Source organism: Corticium candelabrum, chromosome 5, assembly GCF_963422355.1.
Source record: "Corticium candelabrum chromosome 5, ooCorCand1.1, whole genome shotgun sequence".
In the NCBI taxonomy this organism is placed as follows: Eukaryota; Metazoa; Porifera; class Homoscleromorpha; order Homosclerophorida; family Plakinidae; genus Corticium; species Corticium candelabrum.
The window spans coordinates 2,424,830-2,443,874 of NC_085089.1; the positions used below are offsets into that span (position 1 = coordinate 2,424,830).

The 19,045-nt window shown below is 40.3% G+C and overlaps 4 protein-coding genes and 1 long non-coding RNA gene across 12 annotated transcripts; 2 read left to right on the forward strand and 3 right to left on the reverse strand.

Annotated features, from left to right (window-relative positions):
- Positions 1-28: 28 nt before the first annotated feature.
- Positions 29-6,686, reverse strand: LOC134179371 (uncharacterized). The gene is made up of 4 exons (XM_062646248.1): positions 6,528-6,686; positions 2,653-2,747; positions 2,541-2,593; positions 29-167 (listed from the first exon to the last, which is right to left on the reverse strand). Exons 1-4 carry the CDS (start codon positions 6,543-6,545, stop codon positions 49-51), a joined length of 285 nt encoding a protein of 94 aa, XP_062502232.1. The 5' UTR covers positions 6,546-6,686; the 3' UTR covers positions 29-48.
- On the forward strand, positions 44-600 carry LOC134179372 (uncharacterized). The gene is made up of 2 exons (XR_009969867.1): positions 44-182; positions 245-600. It is a non-coding gene; the product is annotated as an uncharacterized LOC134179372 (long non-coding RNA).
- Positions 6,687-6,696: 10 nt separating the features above from the next.
- On the reverse strand, positions 6,697-15,118 carry LOC134179370 (glyoxal reductase-like). Of its 8 annotated transcripts, XR_009969866.1 has the most exons (10): positions 14,986-15,118; positions 14,847-14,927; positions 10,507-10,614; positions 10,146-10,334; positions 10,000-10,091; positions 9,831-9,929; positions 9,671-9,764; positions 9,433-9,615; positions 8,626-8,675; positions 8,398-8,552 (listed from the first exon to the last, which is right to left on the reverse strand). XR_009969866.1 is itself a non-coding variant. In XM_062646241.1 (9 exons), exons 1-8 carry the CDS (start codon positions 15,041-15,043, stop codon positions 9,470-9,472), a joined length of 867 nt encoding a protein of 288 aa, XP_062502225.1. In that variant the 5' UTR covers positions 15,044-15,118; the 3' UTR covers positions 6,697-6,896; positions 9,433-9,469. The 8 variants fall into 8 exon arrangements, 7 of the variants coding, with proteins under 7 accessions (XP_062502225.1, XP_062502229.1, XP_062502230.1 ...); XM_062646241.1 differs by lacking the exons at positions 8,398-8,552; positions 8,626-8,675 and adding an exon at positions 6,697-6,896; XM_062646245.1 differs by lacking the exons at positions 8,398-8,552; positions 8,626-8,675 and adding an exon at positions 6,904-8,387.
- LOC134179369 (translation initiation factor eIF-2B subunit beta-like) lies at positions 15,045-16,248 on the forward strand. Its single transcript, XM_062646239.1, has one exon. The coding sequence runs from the start codon at positions 15,106-15,108 to the stop codon at positions 16,156-16,158; it is 1,053 nt and encodes a 350-aa protein (XP_062502223.1). The 5' UTR covers positions 15,045-15,105; the 3' UTR covers positions 16,159-16,248.
- A 175-nt stretch (positions 16,249-16,423) lies between these two features.
- On the reverse strand, positions 16,424-18,547 carry LOC134180205 (NF-kappa-B inhibitor epsilon-like). The gene is made up of 6 exons (XM_062647304.1): positions 17,938-18,547; positions 17,527-17,638; positions 17,233-17,461; positions 17,080-17,168; positions 16,767-17,015; positions 16,424-16,704 (listed from the first exon to the last, which is right to left on the reverse strand). Exons 1-6 carry the CDS (start codon positions 18,516-18,518, stop codon positions 16,570-16,572), a joined length of 1,395 nt encoding a protein of 464 aa, XP_062503288.1. The 5' UTR covers positions 18,519-18,547; the 3' UTR covers positions 16,424-16,569.
- Positions 18,548-19,045: the final 498 nt, after the last annotated feature.

The window sequence follows — 19,045 nt, forward strand, 5'->3', positions numbered from 1 at the left end:
CATACATCACATATTAGCACGCGTCTTTAGAAATTTGTAAACAAAGTGCTAGGCGCTCTCCGACACTTGCCAAACGAAGGAGAAAACGAGATAAGCGAGGACGGCAACCGCGACAGCTACCAACATTGTCTTTCGGTTTTCCGCTCGTAGCGTCGCGAGTCTTCTCTCTGGAAAAGAAATCAGTGAGTGATTGCTGTAGTTCCGATTGCTCTTGTAATGTAGTACTGACAATATGCTCTACAAGGTCACAACACTTGTACGTCACTAATAGTTGACCATTGATTGGCATCTCCGAATGATAGGGAGCCGGAGGTAAATGTATGATTCTACTATCTATGAAGGTGGATATACGCAGAGAGGAGGTTGTTTGTGTCACTGGAGGCCATACTAGAGACCACAAACTTTGATAGTCTTAGGGATTTAGTCTAAACTGTTAGAATGTCTCATCTGTTTTCTACCTTGTTTTGTTTATTAGATGGATTCTGTTGCTGTATGGGATATTGTTAGGAAACGCTAAACTAGTCCAACATTGACTAATCTAGGGTTTAGCTGGTACTGTAGTAGAAAGGCTCACTTCAAAATAAAGGCATAGTCAAACAATGGCATAGTGTTGAAGGTACACTAAACAAAGGAATACAGTCAGACCTTGTTATTCCAATACCCAGATAATCTGACACACTTGGTTTCTGAGAAGGTACACTGCACACATGAAACTAACATACACGGGTCCCATGCGTATTTGTTACTGATAATCTCAGAGTCTTGTTAGTCTGTGAGAAACCAGAGGGACAAACACTGTCAGAATGACAAGGTCTGACTGTACTACATGAGACATACAGTATAGATATTGATTGACAATGTCTATTAAGTGTGTGGAAAAAACTGATTGGGAAACAGCAGTTGTTTTGATTTTATAACAATGCTTGTGGTAGTTCTGCAACCTGTCTACTTTATATTGTGGATTGTGTGAAAACTAAGTCAATGATTCACTTTCAGAGATTGGATTACAAGTCAGAACATAATTGACACACACACACACACACACACACACACACACACACACACACACACACACACACACACACACACACACACACACACACACACACTGCATTAATCAACAACAGTTTTAGTCTCAAATTTCTGGAAGATCCAGCCTACCACCACAGTATCAACTCTAACAGATTGGCTATACCCATGCTGCTTCTGTCACCATTCTTATTTCCACAATAGAGACAATAACCGATTTCATAAAAATGCTGAACTCTCAAAATAAAGTGTTCAGAGTAAAGAAAGATTGTTAAATTAATCACAAATTCATGAGACACCAATCAAGGCAACAGATGCAACTGTAGTTGTTTACACAAACAGAGAACACAGTAAACAACAGAGACATGGCAGTATTGCATGTAGGAGACTGATGGTGTTGCTACGAAAAAATCTACACTCTGATTACATGAGAGGTCATGGAAACATCACCAAGGATAAACATTAACGACTACAGCACATGTGATTGGGTTCAGCTCTCATGAGCCCCCAGGCTCCACACAATTTGGTAGGGATCAGTCATACCCAACTTAGTTTACACACGACCAAATTAGCACCAGCCAGTCTCAACTAAATTGTTCAAATCAAATAATTTGATTTAGAGCCTGACCACAGGCGCTCATCTAATAAATTATGCCACCTTGTTTACATACTTACATGTATGAGAAACCATTTATATCAATTACTGTGTTGCTACTAAGAAAGAAGCAAAGAGTAGGATACACAGTCTGGCTATTAGTACGTGTACTGTCCCTCAATAGTCAGTCCTATCTCTCATTTCTCTTTCATCATTTCTCTGAATGACCATAATTCACTGTTTATACACTGTGGTCGCCTGGCATTAACTGCATTAACCTCTTATGTACTGAAAGCATTCAAGTTGGATTGGCCTCAAATTAGAGTGGTTCAAAAATAGTTTGAAAGCACAAAGCTGATACTCGCTTTGTTGGTAAAATATGTTGAGGTGACGGCAGCATTTAAGGTATGAGCTCATTTAACATTATATAAATCAATAAATTAATTATGTATAATGCAAAGGATGTTGTTGACACATAGCAAAAAGTCTTGCCTTCCTGCATGCTCTGAACCAATACTTTGTATCAACAAATGTAACAGCTAAGAATCCTTAATGATATGTATGAGCCCAACTTGTGGATTCTATTCGATATAACAGTCGCTGGCCTTCCTGATATTCCCATGCATATCTCATGTAATTAGAGCATAGCTTGATAGACGAGCTTCCCGTTGCCAACTGTCTCCAACCGTATCTCTATTGTAATACATTGCTGTATACTTTGAATGGCATCTATATATAGACGGTTTATTCATGGCTAGTCAATCAACACATTAGACTGCCCTGCCATGTACGATGCAACAACTAATTTGTCTACATAAATCACTCGTAAGGAATTATGCTTTACAATGCTAACGAAAACGTTTATCAGAACGAATAGAATTATGACATTGTTGTTGCATGTTATAGCCCTACTCACCTTGTAGCTGTTCTGTCTCTTGAAGTTTACTGCGTTCCTCTTCGAATCTCTTCCTGAACATTCAAAGTTATACAGTAACAGTGTAGTTGGGGGGAGTTGAAGCGTATTGCACTTGTTTTCCTCCGCAATCTCCTGTGTGCGTAGTTTTTTGTCTATTTCTTGAATTCGATTTTGGCATGACTTTACTTTCTGCTCAACTTCGGCTATCTGTTATCAACAGATTCTTGGTCAATTTGCTTGCGTGCATGTGTATCTTGTGATAACTTGGTTTGCATCACTGAATAATTCAGTGCACTATGTACTACAAACTGGTGTGTGTGTGTGTGTGTGTGTGTGTGTGTGTGTGTGTGTGTGTGTGTGTGTGTGTGTGTGTGTGTGTGTGTGTGTGTGTGTCAAAAACGTACATACGAATACACGAATCAGAATGCTGATATATATATATATATATATATATACAGTCAACCTTACATTTAGCGACATTGGGTTTAGCGACACATCGGTATTAACGACCGAAACGTTTTACCCTATCAAGAAGGTAGTACAAAATATCTCTTCCTACCTCGGGTTTAGCGACAGCGGATATAGTGACAAATTGCATTTACCGACCTGTCTAAACTGTCCAGTGTAGTACTAATTTCCTCGTTTAGACCGAACAATGTAAATTTTGTAACGCATGCGCCGATCACGTGTCTTGAGCATGGCTTCCAGAAAGCGAAAACGGCTGTCATTCTCAGAAAAATACGCGATTTTGGCCGAACTCGACTCCGGGGTGTTACGGGGTCTCACACAAGGAATTGACTGGACCGAATTCGTTGACGTAGACCAATGTGTTGCTGTGGGGCCTAGCAGTGAGGGAGACTCCGCTAATGATATTTTAGACACAGTCTTTCCAGAAACAAGAGAACCACTCGATGAAAGCACTAGCTCTGACGAAGAAAATGTCGAAGAAATTGATACTTCTCCTCCACCATCGTTCAAAGAGGCTATGACAAGCATTGGATCAGCATTGGACTATCTTCGGACAATTCAAGGGTCAGAGGCAGAGTGCCTGAAATTGGCAAATATTCATGAGTATATGGTGGACCAATACTTCAAAAAACCAAAAGCAACAGCGCATTGAACAGTACTTTAAACCCATAAATGAAAACTAGATTGCTCGCGAGTTGATATATTAAACTAAAATAAATGTCAAACCTGTTAGTAAGCCTCTACAAGGCATTTACTGTGCGTAAACTTGTACATTGGGTTCAACGACACATCGCAAATAACGACCTAAATATTATGCCCTTTCAGATGTTGCTAAATGTGAGGTTGACTGTATATATATATATATATAGACACACCATCACACACACCACACAACTAACTAAATAAGTAAGCTTGTACAGCTACAATTTCTACGTGACCACAAAGTGACCTTAACTGACGAATGTCTGTCTGTCTGTCTGTCTGTCTGTCTGTCTGTCTGTAAGCTGATTTCCAGGACAGGTGGAGACGTCAGACATCAGTGTGTGTATACAGAGATATAATGGAAGAGTGATAAGTAGAAAAGTGTCTAAGTTGATTCATGAACAATGTAGAGTAAAGGACTTTCTTATATGACAAAGACATTCAGCGTTATTATGTTCATTGATTTAGAAATTCTAGAAGTGTTACCGTCTTGCAACTAGATCATGTAATAGTGTTTATCGAAGAAACAAAATAATCAGTATGTCTGTCTGTTTGTCTGTCTGTCTATCAATCACTTTATTTGTCTGTCTGTCTGTCTGTCTGTCTCAACACATGTCTGTTGGTATCTTTGTCTGTCTGTCTGTCTGTTTGTCAACACATACTTTTAGATGTTACACACAAAGTACAATAGTAACAAAGTCGATTAATTGAAGAAACTAAAAACATTGAACCTAATGCCACAATTAACATCATACCAGGAAATTCAAATAGAATAATTCCCTGATCTATAAAAGGAATATTTTTAACATTAATAAAATCGATATTGAGCCTATTATTATAACTAATTTAATGATATAAGCCCAACTATTAAACCATCCAGTCCACATCTATTACGTGTCCTTCCTGACCAAACTCAAGCAAGGTGCAGATGCAGCTAGTACATGTCTAAATTAATGCACACCACTCTACAAAACAAACCCACCTAAGTTCCCTCCATTGCCTGCTAAACAGCGATTCCAAGCAACAAAAATAAATTGCAATCTAACTGTAGACATACAGAACTTCACTAATATAAAAGAGTGATGTCAGTGATCTAAATAGCAATGTTAGTCCTACAGTGTTTACCCAACTCTGCATGAGCTTACCACAGGTAGAGTCTAAAAAATATATTCCATACATCGTAGTCTGTCCTCTAGACTACGCAAACAGAATATAAGAATGGACTTCTAGAAAAACATCCTTGCATTGAGTATCAACACAGCTAATCCCTCCAGCAGTGTTTGATATGGGTATTGTACTGTACACATATTAAGTGTGTACTTATACTGATTCATATACACGTTTGTATATTTTTCTAGATTATCCTTTCAGATAGAATCCTGAATCCTCCTCCAAAGTGTGGCGACAAAAACGTTAGCTAAATACCTGCAGATAACGTGTTTTTCTACGTTCTTTTGATTCTCCTTTTTCTGCTTGATTATCAAACTCTGCAGCTGTTTCTGTTTGCTCCAATAATGTGAGGTTTCGAACAAAACAAGCTATCAAGACTATAAATTAAGAAAACAATGATGACCATCTTCTTGCACTTTCGTTGTCATATTCACTACAGCAAACGATGGCTTAGATTTGTAATTGTTCAGTATCAAGAACAAATGAAATAAAACGTGTTTACGGGAGCATGATTGGAGTCAGTCCCTTTTCAGAAAGCTTATGCACTTGGTACGAATAAATATTATTTTGATGTCTTTTCTGAGGCTTGGACAGCCCATGCCCATTAGTCGATGCATCAAGAGATGCCATTGCAATTATGATCAGGATGGACTGGTTATATCATCATTTACTGACCTGTAAGTCTTTCTGGTAACACAACATAATGGTAAACACCTGGAGCAGCTGTCTCTACATACTCCTAATGTACACCATTACAACAAATCCAGAAACCAATATCTAGATCGAGACAGACGCTGGACCAGATATTGTCGTCTTTGATGCATCAAACAGCTCCAACAGTGAGTAGACGTCAGTATGGCTCACCCCTGGAGCAAAGACACTCTTTGTAAAACTGTTGCTGAGGAGCTAGGATACCAAGCGTAGAAAGGCAAAATAAAGAAAACACCTGCTAGCAAGTACAAGAGCTGAGCCTTAGTGAATCAAGACCTGACATAATACCTCTAGTTTTTATAAACATTTTGAGTTTGGAGAACACAAATTATCATGACTATCTCGACCTCCTTTCAAAGTTGTCAAGAGATGCTTAAGGTTGCAGTAGTGGACACTTAAATTAATAGTATCACATCCATTAATAATCATTACAACAGCTTAGTGTGTAATATTATACGTTGCAGCTGTAAATATCTCTCTGCCCGTTATTAATAAAGAGCTTTCTCTAAAACTGAATCAAGACGTCCCAACATAATATAGACATGTGAACACCACAAAGATATGACTGAATCATCACTACATGTACACAATAGCACACAATACCTCTAAGCATGCACATGACCTACTAGTACAGTATAGTAGGTCACGTGTCTACCAAGGTCTACACGTACGTATAGTCTACACTCATAGTTATATAGTACAATCATGTGTACTCTAGCTTAGTACTCGCATAGAACAACGAATAAAGGGAGAAACCTTGAATCAACAGCACATTTCACTATCTAATTGTAGACAAAGACAATGAGTCAGTCTTTTAGGATAGCTGTAGACAACAAGTGAATAGCTAACATTCAACCACACAAAACGTCAACATACAAAGTTAATTCTAAACTTTTTATTAGTGACCACAAGTGAACATTCACACAATAAACTAACCTCTCGTATCACCGACATTGTAGATCACGTGACGACGCAGTTTGATTTCAACTTGAACACTGAACAGTGCAAGACGATCGGTGGTACATGTACAACGCAACATGTACTGTTTATCGCTATCGCCGTAGTTGTTTGTGCTCTGTAGTTCTCTTAACTAAACTGACAAGAACATCGATGTAGATTCGTCAATAAATGCTTTCGTTTAGATCGTTCTTGCTAATTAATTAAAAAAGACAAAATTGCAATTGCTACATGTAATTAGAAAATTATTAAAAACGTCATTAAAAGCCAGATAATTGCCTCTAGCATTGATAACCAAATTACAATCAAATTAGATCCTTGATCTTGCACTGCGAAAGAGAACTGCACCTGTATTTGTAGGTGTGACAAAAACAGTTACACCAACGCGCGCGCGCGTGTGTGTGTGTGTGTGTGTGTGTGTGTGTGTGTGTGTGTGTGTACGTACGTACGTATGCATTACTACTGACGTATCTAAGTGTGTATGTGTATGTCTATATAAGTTAATACATTCAAAAAAATTAATAATATATACTTATATTAATTTCCATTACTCAACATGGATGAAAATAATCATATATAGAATATCAATATGATATGGAAATTACATAATTCCATTCCTAAGTTATCAAATATAGTATGTTGAACAAAATCTCAAGTTGACAATTACTTTTCCTTTAGAATGACAGATTCCTACACATTGTCAGTTTGAAGCATCATCCCTAGCCTCAGGCCAACTTTCTAAGAAAAATATTTATCAGCCGAATTTGTTCAACCATAAGCAGTAAATGTTGTTACAGATTGCCCACATTCCTGTTGTGTCTATCCTGGTACTGAAGCCAGACCTTCTTTGACTACGTCAACAACAATGAGTCAACATCTTCAAGAACTAAGTCACGTCTTGGTTGTTGTGTTACCATGGAGAAACCTCAATGTCATGCATGTCAGCAGCTTGACAGGTTGCATGGCTCTGAGAAGATCAGTAGGAGTAGAGTTGTGGATTGAAATTACAATCTTGTTATCTAGCTATAGCTAGGTTACACGTAGAGTGCATGACATCAGATCTAGAAGACTGGGACATATATGATCGAAGGTTGACTAAAGTTTTGTAGGTCATATGATTGACATTAGGAAAGATATTCCTACTCCACAGATATATACCTGAAGAATCAGTCGATAGAAGAGAACACAACACTCGAGTATTGCAAGAGAACACAACACTTGAGCATCAAGACTGACTATTCATGCATATGGCCACCTCCCTTGTAAGCAAACTTGTCAATACAAAATACGGTGCCTTTGGTGTATGAATCCAAACGTTGTTGTAGGAGTTCTTGTTGACTGCATGTTGTCGAAGGGCCTACTGCAATAACAAGGAAACTACCTATATCAACTTTGATTTGACTGGCAAGGCTCTGGATTACATTGCTGGAATAGCCTAATTACTTATCTACTTCTTGCTATGAGATGCAATAAATAGGTCATGCAGACCTTGTTGAGTATCCATTATGTTAATAAGATCTCAGACAAAATGGCACTCTTGATAGAATTGCATGAAGCACTTCTATCATATTACAATTTGAACAACATTCAGTTACCAGTAATAAAGTTATTGACAGACAGCATAAGTAGCGACCAGGAAAAGCAATTAATTATCAACAGGCTGATGAAGTAGGGTGTGGAGTGATATCTATGCCACTTGTGAAGTCTTTACGATTTGCCTGTACAAGATCCAGTTGGATTGATCAACACAGTCAGTTCCTCCAACATGTACTTGCAATCACATTCGACTGTCTGAAGAGCATTTGAACTTTCCGTTTTACATTAATTGGTACACGATCTCTATGCACACCCTTAGTCATTACAAGGATGACATTGACTACATCCAGTTGTAATTATAAAGTACAGTATGACAGTAGACTAGGTACTGCTGTGTCACAATAACATTACTCGACAACAAATGATTTTGTTATAATCTGTCTGCTTCTAGGTAACTCAATCTCGAAACTGAAGAATGCAATCACATTATATGAAACATTACTAGATCAAGGGCAACAAAATGAAGTACACGTATACTCACCAACACAGTATTAATGCCAACTGAATTTCCTATCTGTGTACTACCTGGTCCTACACATGCATAATGAATTTCTACACTTTCATAGATCAATTCAATCATTGTTGTGTGAGCTGGTCTGTCTGTCTGTCTGTCTGTCTCAATAATATACATTTTCATAAATTGGACTAATACACGGGAATAAGCTAACAGAAAAATCTAGTGACACAGGAGGGTCATGTATGTCTGCTCATCTTGTCTGTCTGTCTGTTACATATGATAGAGAAATTCAACATTTTGTCCATTGACTGTTATTGTTTTGCATAAAGTTAGTGCTTGTTATCAGTAGACTAAGCGTTCAAATAAAACAAATTGTCTGTCTGTCCGTCTGTCTGTCCGTCCATCTGTCTGTTTTGTTTGTCTGTTCGTCTGTTTGTTTGTTGTTGTAGATCATCCAGGGGCCCTGGTTTCATTGTAGAATGTTTCAAAGAATGAGTCGGTTGCTTGTTGTTTGCAGGAAGTCTAAGGAGGCACAACTACAAAAAGACAGACTCGACTGCAAGTAAACTGCTACCAACTGAATACCATTGTCATTACTCTATGTTACTGCTACAAAAGTTGTCACACACATACATATGCACATACATACTTACACAAAACAACAAGCAGACAAACAAACAAAAACACAAGCACACACCAAAAATTTCATGTCTCGTATTATCATTAAATTCCTTCTTCACATATACTGTACTGTGTCCACCAAACTATAGTACAACATGCATATGGTAGTTGATGTGTGTTAAACTGTGAGTCACACTGGCTTGCTCTTACCTTAAAAACACACCATGTCTGTGCCTGTTGTATGTCATCAATGGATTCCTGCCGGATCCCAGCAGAAGTGGTGGCCTTCATGTAGTTTACAAAGTGCCTCAATTTCCTCACCAGAGAGTGCAAAATCAAATAATCTTGAATTCTCAGCAACGTGGTTGATATTCACGGATCGTGGGATAACACCTGCAAACAACTAATATTTGTACACCCCATAAACATGTTCATATTTTAACTTTACTCGTGTCTAACTCTAAAGCCCATCTGAGCAAGACTTGTGATGGCAACTTCTGGTGCTTTGCAGCAATAGAAACGACTAGTTCGTGATCAAGTAGCTACGCAAAATGAATTGAAACATTAAACTCTAAGCAGTAAGAGAGGAAATAGCAAACACGGTTTGCCTTGCCGCATCCTAATGATGAGTAAGCCTGAAGATGAATTCCATGGATCCTACAAAAATGTTGAACTTCCTGTTGATACAGCAAGGGATGAAATTCCACCTGGAATCCAGTTAAAACATTAAAATCTGAACAATATTCACTGCATTCTAGTTATTCGATTATAACTCGCCTGCAGTACGGAGGGTTTGATTGTTGCATACTCGAGTAGCTCCTCCATCAAACTTATTGTGTAATTAGACACTCCAATCGCTTTTACCTTTCCTATCTAAATCATTTATTGTAACCATCTATAGTGTCTCCATCACTGTATCATACCGTCTCGACTCAATTGCTCCAAAGCCGTCCAGCTTTGCTTACGAAGTTGCGTGTTGCGTGGATCGTCGTGCTTCAGCTTTTGTACACCAGGCCAGTGTATTAAATAGAGATCAAGCCAGTCAACTTTCAATCGATCAAGCGACTGACAGCAGGCATGATATGATTTCTCTTCACCATGTTCAGCTGGACCTGTTATGGTCATGATCATCAGTGTAATGATACCAAACATATGACACAGCTACTCCAGTCAATCTTTTCTTACAAATAACACGTACAAACATAAAGTACAGAGCTCGTTCATGACTTCAAGCGTAAAAAATTTAATTTAGTTTGACTTGTTTAACAAACACAAACAACACACCTAGTTTGCTGGTTATAAAGATATCTTCTCTGTTTAGATGATACTTGGGTAAGAGTTCTTGCAGCGCTGAACCTATCTCTGTCTCGTTCTTGTACGAACTTGCTGTATCTGAAACAGACACTCCAGTATAGAATCAATTGCGATTACACAAATCTGCATGACAACCAATTTCAATACCATCAGGATCTATACCCAAAACAAAATGAGCAACAAGTCTCTTCACCACTATTCACTGCTTCCCTGTCAATGCAGTGTGTACAGTTTAGATAACTGATTGAATGATGTTGCCGCTCTGCATTCAACAACAATCACCCACAGACAACACCCACAAGCTCCCACAATAAATTTATTACAAATACCCAAACATGGAGAACAAATAGTATGTAACCTGAAAAGAAATCTATATATTGAAAAACCATATTCAGAAACTACACAACTGACTCCATCTCTAAATCACTGTATACTACCAGGCAAGCTTAAATTTGAGTCACAAGTTGGTACTACATATATATTTACTTCAATTATTTGACATGCAGCACTGGAGCAAGTACTAAAACAGGTGAAATTTCAGTGCTCTAATGACTCAGTGCAGAGCATACGTTCCTACTTCCAAACAGACTCCTAGCTAAGCATGAAAGACTGTACTACAGCTCGAGCGTACATCCACTGCACATGTGTGACTAAAACAGAAGTTTCAACTCCTTACACACATTCTACAGTGTGTCCTTGCTTATCTGACCATAACACATCGACCTTCATCGTCCTGCACATGTGACATCAATCGTCTAATGTGAGTTACGTAGTGCCCTTGCAATTATGGCATGCTAGTGGCAACAGACAATGCAACTTCCAAGAAAGCTAGGCATGTAATGCTCTGGGAGACGTCGCCCGTACGGCCATTGCACAAAGATATGAATTGGATAGACGCTTCATGTCTCCATTTCTCTTCACGTATCCGACTCCTGTTCGATATCTGGTGCCCACAGGGTGTCAGACAATTAAGCAACGATACACACTGTACTGTACTTACACTGTTAGCAAATTGCAAAGACTAAAGCAAGACCACATGAAGATGTACTCATCCGTTTCAAGTTGATTTTGAGAGGGTTTGGCAAGGCTTAGCTATTTCATCATGCATGTGGAAAGGACTTCAACTTACCACACAGTAATTTACCAATGCAATACGTACAATAGAAAGTGAAGTAGATGATAAAGAAATGTGTCATATAATGTTGAGTGCTAGTCACAACAATGACATTAAAATATGTCACAAACTTAGTATAAATAATGGGTGCACCGATCTACCTATGTGTGAAATTGTGTCTCAATTGTGTGTACACGTGAATACTAATACAACATACTCGTTATGCTTGTGCAATGTGCTGAACACCAAGTGTCACATATCCTATATTGTACAATACACTCCACTTCATCAGACCCACTCTGGTCTTGCATACAGCCTGGTGATGAGACTACGACATGCAGTCTAGTACTGGAACTCCTCTTGTACACTCAAGAGATGTTAACCAAGCAGACTACCATTGACAGCAATCACTTCATAGCTAGCACTGTATTTGTTATATATCTCTCATATCTATCCGTGCTATTAGGCTGCAGTCTGGAAATACAATACAAATACAAGTACAAATATACATGCTCCGGGAACACCAGCAGACGCACATGTTTACTTAGTAAAAATAGTTGACTCAAAAGTCTGTGATACGTTTTAATTAACTAATACATTCACATCAGTTTTACACGTACATATTTCTTAGTAACAACATGAAATCCATTGTGCATATTACAGCTGACAACTCTGCCCTAAACTTAGATGTACAGCCGAATGTCAGTTATTCGAACACTTTGGGACCTGACCCTATTCATAACTCTGAATATTTTGGATAACTACCGTTAATTCTTCCGGAATGCAAACAGGTGTATACCTGGGCCTCCAAGACTGCTCATGTGTACTCATTTAAACTGAATACATGTATACTGAACAACAATTTCACAAACACCAAAAGTTGACTGCACTCTATAAGGTAATAATCAGAAAGTATTTTAGCATATAATGTTACTAACTTGACATTACACCTTGTTGCACACATGCGCATAATAGTTTACAGTGCATTCTTCTAGAGGATATCCAAGGCACTCCGCGTGAATTCGGTTAACTGGCATCCGACTGTATGTATAAATGATGCAATTTATTACTTTATTAAGTTACTTAATAAGTGACAAACAACTAAAGTCAGACCTCATTATTCCGACCACATCTGTCCCACTGGTTTCTGTCCCACTAACACGACTGTCCGATTGTTGGTAACAAATACACAGTGACCATGTAAATTGGTTTCATGTGTCTACCTTGTCAGAGAGTGAGGGTGTCAGATTATTGGGTGTCAGAATAACGAGGTCTGACTGTACCTATATAAGACACTCCTTAAAAATAATAATTACAATAGCACATTAGTAAGGGGGAGTCTAGTTCATAGAATCCTTTCAGCAGCATTGGAAAACAGACAGTGTGTTGCATTACTACAGGTAATACATACTACATGCACTTCAGTGTATGATGTAAGACTCTAATTAGAATATAGTTTAATAGGTGACCCTAAAAATAACTGTTGTTGCCAGGTGCCAGCTTACTAAGGGAAGCACTAAATGAGTTCTTATGCTTAACAAATTCTCTCCAGCCCAAACAAGGTAAAGTTCTGTTAATTGCCTGGATCCTTTGTTCACACAGTGACACAACACAACACACACACACACACACACACACACACACACACACACACACACACACACACACACACACACACACACACACACACACACACACAATTACACATTCATCCCCCAGTTTCACTACACCTAGGGACTGTGTGTCATAAAATATAACCTCACTCTGTCACTGTTGCATCACTCTTCTGATATACCCTGAAAGAAGAAATTTGTGTGGGAGAAAAATTCGTGCTATTTTGTGCAATCACAAGCCCATGGCACAAAATAAATTCCACATATATTTTTCCCTTGTGCAAGATCTTATTGCGCATGGCCTTATTGTCACACAAATTAATTCCGCACAAGTAGTGATGTTTCTAGTAAAAGCACAGTTTTTCTCCCACACAAATTTCTTCTTTCAGGGTAGTTCTTTCGTTTTCAAGAAAGCTCCCATATGTATTATCCAATGGAACCATGCAGATATCCCTAATCCCTTAATTTTTCACTCACGCACTTGCTTTTACTTATTATTAGTCAAGTTGCTCCACACATACACGTGTATGAAAACAAGTATCAGGGCAGTAGGCCCTGTATATCACTACAACATGTTACGTATTAAAACATCTCAAAACAGAAGAGAAATCTGTCCTAGAGTTAGTGTCTTTTTCCTATAATACAGTCAGACCTCGTTATTCCAACCACGTTCGTCCCCCTGGTTTCAGACTAACATGACTGTCAGGGTAACAAATACACAGTGACTCTGTAAATTGGTTTCACATGTACCTTCATCAGAAAGTGAGGGCGTCACATTATCGGGTGCTGGAATAACAAGGTCTGGCTTTACTAAGACGTTGTCTTCAATGGTGGCTGGCTGCATTTTCCTTCTGGAGACAAGTTGACAGCTGGATTGCCCACTGTGAGTGGAATTGGCAAATAACATGTTCTATGCAGCTGGAGCTATTACTGAACCATTTCACAGAGTATCTTCCCCAGACTTCCCACACCTTTCATCTACCTCTATGGCTAAAGGCCAGAACAAGTGACCAAGTGAAGTTAGTTATTCTTGGCCCGTGGATGAGTTACGGTTACTTTAGGTTTAGTTGTTGTAAATGACAATATCTGCCCCTTTCCCCTGAAATCATGTGATGAGCTCTTTCCCACTCACTCACTCACTTCTATTTCAACTCAAAAAAAGGCAATCACAATGTTAGTACCTAAATTAGTATGCTCGGTCAGCATAGAATAACACTAGAATAACATACAAGGAAACACATAAAACAAGCAAATTGAAAATGACAATAACTCTACTACATAATGACACCCTAGAAACAAAGCAAAAACCATACAAAAAAAGTCACTCACTCACTTGCTCACTCACTCGATCTTTTCTAAGTTGCTCCACACAAAACAAAATAAAATGGACAAACACACAAACCTATTAATTAAATTAATTATTAATTTTTTATTTAAATATTATTTAAATTTATAAATTTAAATAGTAAATAAAATCAATTTTTATGCTACAGTCAAACATTTGAATTACTACTTAATATCTTTAGTAATAAACTGGAGTGAAACGTCTATGTATCTAGTCCGTTGTAGTTGAGCAACCTAACCTATCAGACGATATCCATTAGCTAAAGCTGCGTCCAGCACGTTGTAAACAACCTCATTGTCTCTCACACGAAACGTTCCCACTACATAGGAAGACAAATTAAGCCACGACACAACAGAAACCACCTATTACTAACGTACACCCAAGTCGAGGCATCATAACAACACCATTTCCCAGCTCCACAACTCCATCAAACATAATCCTTCAAATGTACATACGGGACCTATCCAACCTTTTGTCTACGAGACCCCGTATGCTCAATGAGTAGTCTTAGTCTTTCAGACGACGTACGCGATCGCGTCGAAGCGTTCATATCATCTCGTCAGCAGAAGCGTCTGTGCAGCTCGTACCACGTCGCTCGCGAGACTGTCGACCTCGCTCGACGCATCGTCTCGCAGAAGCGCTGGTCGAGCGCCTGCGAGCTCCTAGAAACGCTCAGCACGGTCGGACGTTGGGTTTCGAGCGCGATCCCGAGCGAAACGGCCGCCGGCAACGTCATGCGGCGAGTTCGGAAAATTGTGAGAGACGAAGTGGCGGAGTGTAGCTCAGATGGCAAACAACAGAACCCGGATGATCTCCACTGGATGTTGACCGTCCAAGGGGCGGGTGGTGATCTCACAGTCGCCTATCCGACCCTCAGGGGAGCAATCATTGAGTCGATCCACGAGTTAATGGAGGAGATTGAAATCAGTGGACACAACATTGCGATGCAAGCACTCGAGCACATTCACTCGAACGAGGTTGTGATGACGTGTGGCCATTCGAGGACAGTCGAGGCGTTTCTAAAGGAGGCCGCGAGAAAGAGAAAGTTTCACGTGATTGTGGCTGAATCGGCTCCATCGTATCAGGGCCAGAGAATGGCAAAGAGCCTGGCCGAGGCCGGCGTTGAGACGACACTCATTACTGACTCGGCCGTGTTTGCGATGATGTCTCGAGTCAATAAGGTGATCATCGGGACACACACTGTGATGGCCGACGGTGGACTTAAGGCATTGAATGGTGCGCACGGTTTGGCGTTAGCCGCTCATCACCATTCTGTTCCTGTCATTGTGTGTGCGGCATTGTTTAAGCTGTCGCCGCAATTTCATAGTGCATACGATGAAGACACGTTTAATAAGGTGGTCAGTCCTCATGACGTGCTACCGTTTGCCGAGGGTGGAGTACTCAGTGATGTTGAGATTCACAATCCCGTGTTCGACTATGTTCCACCCGACTTGGTTACGTTATTTATTTTTAACACGGGAGGTAATGCTCCCTCGTATGTCTACCGGCTGCTTAGTGAGCTGTATCATCCTGATGATCAAGAACTTTAAATGATGACATAATATATTGTGTGAATAGTGTGCTCATCAGTGTACCGGTATCTGATCCGCAATAATTATTTATGTAAGTTAACACGCGTAGCCTCGCGTACCCAGACTCTACCCGCTATCATTCTTGATGATAATAGCGGGTAGAGTCTGGCTACGCAAGGCTAATATATAATACAGGCATCAGTGTACGTGCCACTTCTGGTAGTTTTTCCGTAGAAGTCTGAATATGTATTGAATATGTATGCACATGTACTTTCACTTACAGTTCGTGGACAAATCAAGAAATCTCTTGTGTTTTATCTTTTAACTACAAACATCTTATAGTAGAGTTCTATGTAAATTAAGCAACTAAACTACTTGTCTGGGGAAGATGGCAACTGTTACAGGCAAATAGTGTGTAAAATCATCGAGTTACTCATCAAGAGCAAAAGAGTCGTATGAGGTCTCATCATTAATGTCCATCGATGAGAAACCGTTCACAATGTCTGGACAAGCTAAGACACTTTCGATCAATTTCCTTTCCACCGGAATGCACAACGTTCTACTCTATCACACAAACACACAAAATTAGAAAATGATATACAGTCAACGTCTCATTGTAATCTTACAATCGTTGTAGTTGCTATCTCTTCGGGGGTGTGGCCCTCATCATTTGGGACTGTCACGTCGGCACCTGCTGCCACAAGTAAGGCAACGATTGCATCAAGACCATACCCACATGCCAAATGTACAGGTGTGCAGCCATCGGATGTCACAGCGTTAACGTCAGCCCTGCACTCAAAGACCAGGTGTGTCACTAGTCCGAGATTCTGCATCTCAATGGCGTAGTGAAGTGGCGTGCTAGATCGTCTGCTATCCTGTCACCACAAGGAAGAAAACGTTACTTTAGAAACTAATAGGACACAGTAGACCACGACTTACTTCTACATTAATGTCTGCTCCTAGTGCTTTGAGATATCTAATACAGTCGGTCGACTTTGCAAGAGTTGCAAGATGCATTGGTGTCAGACCTAATTATAACAAACAAACAGTCAATACAATTTGCAACGATTTTTCAAACTGATTTTTTCTTACCAGCAAAGTTTCGCTTGTTCAAGTCCTCCGGCTCATAGGTCATTACCTCTCCTTCTGCCGTCTTCACGCTACTTAGCAGTTCCTTCATTGCTCTCAGGTCACCCTGTCGACATGCTATGTGCAGGGGTGTATTGCCCTGCCAGTCTTGAATGTCCAGTTGTGCTTCGGCTTCCATAAATCTCCGCATAGCACCATACTGTTTAAGAACCGTCGATAAATGTAGCACAGTCTATAATATTAAATAAAAAATATTAGGAATGTGGGTTTTGCATTTGCACGTGAATAATAAATTACCTGGCCTAACTTGTTCTGCACATTGACACAGTACCAGCTCTTGTCTCCTAGAACGTCCAATATCTTGTAAAGCGCCGGCAACCGGTTGTGTATGACTGCACAATGAAGGGACCTGCAAGGGACAAATACCGTTGGCTCAGCGCCAGTAACGCCCACGCTCTAACGTGTTTAGAGTCACCGCAAGGGGAATCCCCGAAAAATCCCATTGCCACCCCGAATCAAAGGTGAAACTTTTCGCCGAAACCGATACATTCTAGACCCCAAACACCACATTTTTTCGATCTGACATCAATAGCCCTCAACCATACACACAAATCCAACGCCAAAATCGCTGTAAACATCAGCGATTTCGACCCAAAACGGCGACGGTGGGTGAAACGCGACGTTCCCTTTCACATTACAAGCACTTACGTGTCGCCTTCTTCATCCTGAGTGGCAATGAAGGGCCTCATGAACGCCAACAAGTATCTGTGATCGTCGGAAACGGCGTAATAATGATACACAGACTGTCCCGGCGTCGGAGAATCGTCGTCGTCGATTTCGGGACTCCGTACCGTTGGAGGTGGAAGTTCGACGTCGGAGACTAAATCGCCGCACTCGTCGGTGTCGTCAGTGGGTTCGTTGGGTTGTGGCGCTTCCTCCATTTCTATGTCCTTGCCTTCCGCTATCTCGTCCATTGTGACGAATCCCGACTCAGTGCGCATCGAGATCTCGCGCTGACGTTGAGACAAACGCAGAAATCTCGAGTTGTCGCTGTGTTCTTGTTCTTTGAACTCGATAGACGTCACGGTTGGCGTCGGGTTGTGCTCTACGCTCTGTAGTGTGGCACTTGTCGATTCGACGCAAACTCCCGAGTCGGGTTCAACTTCTTTGCTCAATTTGTTCATATTATTCTCTCGTAGCCATCTCTCTTCTAGCCGCCACACTTCGGGACGGTATTCTGGCGATTTCGAGCCATGTCCATCACGGAGACGCTGATAATCCGACATCATCACACTCGGTTGTTACAGTTGCAAATGCCAGGTACAAGACAACCCTTTACCTAAAAGCACTATTATGGGGAATCCCCCACCAATCCCGTAAACCTTTGCGTTCTACCATTCGACCAATCACGGGCGCGCTTGCTGACATTGCACGCAAGGAATCCGTGGTGTCACGCCCACAATATTTGAAATTAATGAGGCTGACGCATTGTAATCCGCCCAGCGAATGAGATCAGAACCATTTGTGCGTCACGCATTACAAAGAAATTTTTGTAGTGCGTTGCGAATACGCTGATACATCAACTACTGTACATAGCGACGTCTCTAGAGCGCACACTAGCCGTCTCCACCCGCTTGTAGGGACGATATACTGATTACACTGAGATAGTAACAGGGTAGGTAAATATCCCAGTACAAACTTAGAACCGGGACTGTCCTGTTTCAGTGGTTGTCAACACCCAAGTTTGCATACGTAGGGTGACAGTATAAATATCCCCATGTCACTGACTCTGTACAGGTGCGTCTAGTGATCCGTG

What these genes read in the sequence shown, in the direction of transcription:
- LOC134179371 (XM_062646248.1), bottom strand. An exon ending in GAGATTGCGGAGGAAAACAA is followed by an intron (nt 2,594 to 2,652) that starts GTGCAATACGCT and finishes TTGAATGTTCAG; the next exon opens with GAAGAGATTCGAAGAGGAAC. An exon ending in AGAGACAGAACAGCTACAAG is followed by an intron (nt 168 to 2,540) that starts GTGAGTAGGGCT and finishes TTTCTTTTCCAG; the next exon opens with AGAGAAGACTCGCGACGCTA.
- LOC134179370 (XM_062646241.1), bottom strand. Translation starts at nt 15,043, where the DNA reads ATGTTTGATGGAGTTGTGGAGCTGGGAAATGGTGTTGTTATGATGCCT. An exon ending in TAATGGATATCGTCTGATAG is followed by an intron (nt 10,615 to 14,846) that starts GTTAGGTTGCTC and finishes TGTCTGTTTCAG; the next exon opens with ATACAGCAAGTTCGTACAAG. An exon ending in TCAAACCCTCCGTACTGCAG is followed by an intron (nt 9,930 to 9,999) that starts GCGAGTTATAAT and finishes ACTGGATTCCAG; the next exon opens with GTGGAATTTCATCCCTTGCT.
- LOC134179369 (XM_062646239.1), top strand. Translation starts at nt 15,106, where the DNA reads ATGAGTAGTCTTAGTCTTTCAGACGACGTACGCGATCGCGTCGAAGCG.
- LOC134180205 (XM_062647304.1), bottom strand. Translation starts at nt 18,518, where the DNA reads ATGATGTCGGATTATCAGCGTCTCCGTGATGGACATGGCTCGAAATCG. An exon ending in TGCAGAACAAGTTAGGCCAG is followed by an intron (nt 17,462 to 17,526) that starts GTAATTTATTAT and finishes TTAATATTATAG; the next exon opens with ACTGTGCTACATTTATCGAC. An exon ending in AGATAGCAACTACAACGATT is followed by an intron (nt 16,705 to 16,766) that starts GTAAGATTACAA and finishes TTTGTGTGATAG; the next exon opens with AGTAGAACGTTGTGCATTCC.